At 39.8% G+C, this 7,098-nt stretch overlaps 1 protein-coding gene across 2 annotated transcripts in view; it reads right to left on the bottom strand.

The window, feature by feature from the left end:
• Positions 1-7,098, bottom strand: part of ANO6 (anoctamin 6) — a 176,852-nt gene that overhangs the window by 3,954 nt on the left and 165,800 nt on the right. For both annotated transcript variants that reach the window (XM_023535503.1, XM_023535504.1), the window contains 3 exons: positions 4,428-4,597; positions 4,125-4,222; positions 266-396 (listed from right to left, as the gene is read on the bottom strand). In XM_023535503.1, the coding sequence (XP_023391271.1) occupies positions 266-396; positions 4,125-4,222; positions 4,428-4,597 (399 nt within the window). The remainder of the gene's footprint in view (positions 1-265; positions 397-4,124; positions 4,223-4,427; positions 4,598-7,098) is intronic.

Here is a 7,098-nt window from a genome sequence, read left to right as displayed (position 1 = left end):
CCCTGAGAATTAATGGTGAAGTTGGACCTCAATGACTACTGCATGTCACTGGTAATCTTTAGCTTTGTACAACAAACACTGACAAAGATACACACAGTCACCTTATTTGAAAGCCTGATTGTATAATTTTATCTAGTGGAGAGAAACATACTCCTCTTCATTTCAATATGCTAGATAATTATTTAGTTTACTAATCCATACTTTGAGGATCCAAAACATGCTCCAATATAAATTTATAGCACCTAAAACTTTAGTGATGACTTACTCATTTCAAGATATTCGTAAAATAATCCCAGGCTGCCCATGAGCTGCAGATGATAGTCTTGTTCCCATCGTGGGGTTACCTTTTCTGAGCCTGAAACTGTGCGACAGCGTCCAATTAGATTCTTGACCCAGCTGCCAAAAAGATCAAATTATAAATGAGAACGTTATCAGACCAGGGTTATAAAAGTATTTTTTTGATAGCTCAAGCTGAATGCACAATCTTCCCAATAAATTGATTTTCACACTAAATTTCTAATTTTTGCCTCCCTCTCCCAAAATATTTTGGAAGGGCACTAACGACCAAGTACCTCGGTTTATCAAAATTGTAACTGCTACTTTTTCTCTTACCTCCTCTTCATGTGAGTTTAGTTTTTAAAAGATACTTTCCCTCATTTGATTAACTTTATCCTCCCCTCCCCCGCATTTCCGTGCTATTATTCAAAATCATCTTTCTAGTACGAAAATCACCAGAGAAAATGAAGACGTGGTATGGGAGCTGGTGATAAGTGCTGTGGAGAATAACACAGTAGAACGAGGAGTGGCGAGCACTTGCATTTGTGATAGGGAGGAATGGAGATGGTGGAAAGGAAGAAAGACCTCACTGAAAGTGACATTTTCATAAGGATATGAAGGGGGCAAAGGGATGGGGAGGGGCAGAGAGAACGGTGACAACAGAGACCTGGAGGCAGGAGAAGGCCTCCCACGTTTGACAGACAGGAGGAGGTGGTCCAGGACTAGTAGGAAGCAACTGGTGGATTGGGGGTGGGGGGAAGAGACCAGTGTGAGGATTGGGGTGTTTTTTACTCTGAGGGACTTGGGGAGCCCTTGAAGAGCACTGAGAGAAAAGTGACATATTCTACATTAGATAGAACAGGTCTATGACCCTATTTTAAGCTGAATAGATCAAGGACGAGAGACGTGAAACACTTCATTAAAGTCACAGTGCAGAGCTAGAAGAAAACACAGCCTTAGTTGGCAGCCCAGTGCTCTGCCTACTTCTGGATACTGTCCTCACAGAGCTGTCTGTTGTCTCTTGTTATATGCCATATTTTTCTCTTTCTCAAAGCCTTGTAGCCCAGATAAGTTTCCTTCTTTTTAAAATGGCAAGTTGGCAGTGAACTGAGGTGTGCACCTGTAGCACAGAGAACGGTTGTCCCCTAGAGCAACAGCTGGCTTGTGGTTGACGTGTGGAGTTCATCAGAGGAGGCACAACAACTTCAAATATGGATATAAACATCTGGCTAAGCCTTGGCTAATTAAAGAACGTCTGTATGGATTTCAAATTCGGAAAATGAGAAGGCTTCACACTACTGTAGAGATAGTTGTATACATTGCATGTGCATGCACGCACACGCTTGGTATAAGATATACATTACAAATAGCTCACCGTGCTGGGTTTCCCACTGCTACTGATCTCAGTGTTAACTTCTCACTGACTACTCCCCAGGGTTTACTAAGAGGAGATTACAACAGAACATGCCCCTGGCTTCACAATCTTTGTCCGTTTCTTTCTCTCCTATGACATTAGGGACATGGCAGAAGGCTGTGGAAAGTGGAGGGAATATAGATTCTGATACCCCTGAATCGATACTTCATTGCTACTATTTAACTACCAAAGTTAAGTTCAAATAAAATGGGGTAATAAAACCTACACTGCCCAGGGTTGCTGTCAGGATTAAATGATTCAAACCCTCCTGCATGGGATTTTCTTTTGACCAATACATGTTAACTGGCTGAGGCCACCAGTAAATATGGCTCAAGTTACTTAGAATATTGGTTTGGGGGCACAATGCTGTCTGGATCGGCAGATCTCACTCCATCAAATATAAGAACGACACGGAATGCTAGTTGCTAGTGCTACTACTTCCTATGCTCCAACCCAAAGCTCTATAAGCAGTCAAGTCTGGGAATCCGCAGCTTTACAGACATTCCAGGGGCCCTGAGACACAGGTAGCACCAAGGACCACACATGTCCATCACCCTTCATGACCCCCAAACTCAAGATTACTGGTTTCTATTGGATCATTTTTGGCTCCGCCTCACACTTTCAGCCTCAGGCTCTTGCTGAATCCTCTCCATGGTGCAAAGAAGCAGGTCTTTTACTAACGGGGCCCCACATCTATCACAATTAAGATTCAGGATGGAAACTTCTGTCCTGGCAGCCACTTGCATGACTAACTCATCTGGCGCTTCCCCCATGTACTGAACTGCCTTCCCTCACCCATAATAGGTCATATTAGAAATCTTTCTGAATAGCTTTCTTTTCTGTATAGACTCGGAACCTCTTGTTCAGTTCTTCTGAGCTGAACCACTCAACTGTAGAAGGGCTTTCTACTGCGCTGTGATTCTAGTGCAGGGCTACCAATCTGGACTGCATGTGAGAATTGCCTAGGGAACTTTTTTAAAACACTGACACCAGACACTTCTTCCCCTGGCCAAGGTTGGAAGTTTCTTCTGTCTACCAGGGGTTACAAAATAGTTTTCTTAGGAATTTACCATGCATATTAGCATAACAGCATCATTATAAGTTACCCTTTACTAAATCCTTATTATGTATAAAGCATGATGTGAAGTACTTTATACTTCATTTTCTTTTTGTATCTTCATGATCATATTTAATCCACATACTAAAGATAATCGCCATTTCTGTTGAGGACATTCTACAGTATTCCCACTTGCTAATTTTGAATACAAGCATCTTTTATTATCTGAATTTATTTTATTCTTGAGTCTACCGTTCTTGAATTTAAAAAGTGAGTATAGTCAGTGAGGGATACCTATATTTAGGATTCTCTATTGTAGGTCTTTGGTTCATCCTCTAGCCAAATCATAGAAAAGAAAATATCCCTTCACAAAATAATAGTTCACTTTTCTTATAAGTAGTGCATACCCATTGTGGAAAACACAGAAAATATATAAAATTAGAAAATTATAGCCATCCATTATCTAAACACCAAAGGATAATGGTATTGGCGATTAGGATATTTTACTCTAATTCTTTTCCTTAACATTTTATCAGACAAATTTCTCCAGTGTAAGTCGCTTAACACTGGAATTACACTAGCATTTTGTCAAGTATGTACAGAATAAAATTCCCAGGAATGCCTTAAATATCGAGAAACTAAGTGAGGCTAGGAAGGCCAAAGAGCTTTGAGCTTGTTCTCTGGGTCCAACAAACAATTTTATGTTGTGTGTTTGAAACACAAGAGTCACTCATTCACTCCACAGGTAGGTGTCAGTACCAGATATGCTTCTTCATTTGCTCTAAGAATCCTAGCCAAGGACCCCCAAGTAGGGTTGGGGTAAAGGAAGGTAAGTTTACGGTGGAATTCATTTCACTATGTTCCCTTTGACATAGTTAAATGGCACAAAAACAAGTGCTGATTTGTAAGGCTTTCTCTCCCTTTCTATGTATTTTTGGGATGGTGTATGTTTGGGTAGCAAGAATAACTAATACATCTTTGGGAAATTAGAATTTCGTATGAAAATTAGAAGGAAACTGGCAGCTATACACAGAAAAGCAGCAGTGATGAGAAGACCCAACTTGCTCTCTAATTTGGCTAACAGCATACTTTTCAAACAAGTAAAAGATAACTCAAAACATACTGCCTTAATATTTTATGCCAGGAGTTGAAATATGAGAAGGCACAGTTCAGGTCACTATAATTTGCAACAGTGCGCTTACCTGAATTGAAGGTTTAAACATGGGCACATTTACTTTCTATCTGGAGAACTTTAATAAATATAGTCTATTCCATTTTAGAGGTGGGCATGCAGCTATGGGGATATGTAGGCAAATGACTTGGATGGGTGGGACGTTGTCTCGTCCTATCCCCAAGATTACACAATATAATACTCACGGGAGTAACACCTCTTGTATGTTATTCCAGATTGCTTTTCCTCCCATGATTATTGTCAGCTGTGTGGTCAGTTCAAAGAGACAGCCACCTGGGTCACACTGGAATTTTAAAAAGAAAATCTTATTTAAATTTTACATGGGTCTAACATGAAACAGAGTCATTAGTTTTATTTTTTTTTTCCTGATATTCTGTTGAGGCTAAAATGAATTTAAGAATGTAGAACGAAGAAACTGTTCATTGGGCAACTGGAAAAAAACACAAAGCCACTTAAACTGTCAAGAGGATACAATTCTATATCCATACCTCTTCATTTCTATATTTCCCCAGCCAATAAACTGGATCTCCTGGATAACCTACAAATTTGCCCTTAAAGAATGCAATGTAGAAACACGAAGAGTAGTAGTTGACAAACTGGAATAAGAACATCTTCATCGTTAAGCTATTCTCATAATCAGTCTGGGTCCTTGGGAGTTCTGTAGTTAAAGCAAAGAAAAGTGAGATTTTAAAATTGTGAACAGCTTTGAGACCCTAATCAAAGACACTGATACATGAGTTAACATGTTAAAAAAATATAATTCACACTGTTTCCATTTAAGCTATTTTGATCTTAATATAGCTACTGTGTTAATTCAAGTTTACACATTTTTATGAGTTTCTCCCCCATAAATACACTATCCCGAATGGCAAAAAAATATTCAACTGTTCCTTAAAATATACAAACACAATGTTATCAAATGGGCAAGAACTGTCTTCTCTTGGGTCTAAGCAGGCAGGAAATTATTTTTGAACAGCCTGCTAAATGATATTCTCTTTTTCTGAATCGCAATAAGGTAGGTATTGAAGGAAACAAAGCAAGGGTCAACTTGTTAGAAGCATTTGGGAAAGACAAAACAGGTCATCCTCCAAGTTTAGAATTTAAATCAGACTGATCAGTCTCAGAAGATGACCACTGAGCAGACCATTTAGCGAATGACCCGGGCATATGCAGCGTGTGAGAAGCACTTAACTTTGCCACAAAGCAGTTGCCTGGGATACGAGCCAGAGAGAAGAAACATTTATCACAAACCGAGAGCTGATGAGAATGGAGCTATATTAATATGAACAGAATGGGGGAAGACACGTAACAATGTGACTGCTTGTCCTCTCAGCAACGGAGGAGCATATTTGCTACTGGAACCACGGCCCTATTCTACTTATTTGCAATGAAGATATTATTTACTTTCAACAATAGGGTACATGATCTAATAAAACTGCAAATATTTTTAAGCACTGATCTGTTTATACAAAGCTTGGACATTATAATGACTGTCTTTGCTTTGCTCCTTTTACTAATGCAAAGCTGTAGATAATTCATTTCCCATACAGGCTGGGGAAAATATGTTCACACTTGAAATTTTCTAAAAATTCTATTATGGTGGAATTGAAATGCCTAAAAGATACAGTCTCTTTCTTGACCAGGTTCTAAAAGTGTCTTAAAAATGACCTAAGCTACGGTAAGAACTTACCAAAATTAGTTATCATGATTGCCACTTTTTCATAGATGATGTTCAGAATCATGATGATGATAAAGCTGATGAGGGAAGCAGTGATGGACGTGGCTGTCTGTGGAGTCAGATACTTCTGGATTGGGTCTGTTACATTAAGGTTCTCGGGCAGTTTTGCGGAAAATACAATGAACACTGAGAGCCTATAGACAATGATCCCAATAACTGAAGCGATGATCAGTAGGATCTGAAAACAATAAACACGGAAGCATGAATCACCAATAATCATAGTTCTAAACTGAAAAACTGGCCCTACACTTAAACGGACAAGGTACATGTGTGATGTTAAATCCCACGTAACTGCCACAAGAGAGGTGGAAATCAAGCATGCTAAATTTCAAAGAAAGGAAAAGGAATGAATTCAAAAGACAGCACATACATCCACTAAAATAAGACACTGACAAGGGAAGCTGTGCGTGGGAGCGAGGGGTACATGACAACTTTGTACTTTCTGTGTAATTTTTCTGTAAACCTAAAATTGCTCTAAAAAAGGTCTATCAGAAAGGGCGGGTAGGAAAGAGGGAGGGAGAGATAAAGGGAAGAAGAAGAGAATATGAATATCTTCAGATGGGGTAAAAATGGAATAACTGGTAGCATGTTCTGGTAGAAGGAAAAAAGTCTTTGTGATAGCAAAACCAATGAGCACTCCCTTCTACAATTCTGAAATTATTTAGGTTACAAATTAGTGTGTTTTGCTCCATTAAGGGGATATGTGTCCTTCTGACTGAGAACCTATCCCTGGATCGGGGTTGGCAGGTGCTAGCTTTTGTCCTAGTTACTGTACCAAGGGAGATTCTGCACAGGACCAGTGTTCAGAAGCCGCAGGTGTGCCCTGAGGTAATGACTAGAGATGGCAGTGGGTCTCTGCTGATGAAGGAAGCTTTCCATGCTTGCATCTTAAGATCTTAAATTGGCAGTTTTCCATAACTGCATTAGCATAAGATTCATTTCACTAATCCATTGTATTTTTGACTGCATGAACCCAATGTCAGTGGAGGTTCCTGAAACATGGTTTGCATGTAGTTGGTAGGATTTCACTTCATCACTAGGCAGGTTCCCTCTGCCACTGAACAATACACATTAAAGGTCCCATTTGAAAATTGTTTTCCCTACATCTGCCTTCTTGGACATACTCCAGAAGCATGTGCTCAATGTGTCTGACTGCTTGTGATGACTGTCACAAGAGAGAAAAGCTACAAAGAATGTGAATTTCAGGACCAAGCAAATCATGTCCTGTTGTTTACAGCAACAGAGGGAGGCTGGTTTTCACGCGTGCAGAGCAGGAGAGGAAGTGATTACAAGCACAGTCCTGGAGCCTGACTCCTGCATTGGAATTCCAGCTCTGCCACTAGCTGTGGGACCTTGTACAAATTACTTAACCTTTTGGGGCTTCAATGGGGGGATAATAACAGCAACTAACTTATAGAATT

This window comes from Pteropus vampyrus, unplaced genomic scaffold (assembly GCF_000151845.1).
Source record: "Pteropus vampyrus isolate Shadow unplaced genomic scaffold, Pvam_2.0 Scaffold140, whole genome shotgun sequence".
NCBI classification, from domain to species: domain Eukaryota; kingdom Metazoa; phylum Chordata; class Mammalia; order Chiroptera; family Pteropodidae; genus Pteropus; species Pteropus vampyrus.
Note: the sequence above shows the minus strand (reverse complement) of the source record. Positions and strands in the feature narration are given on the sequence as shown.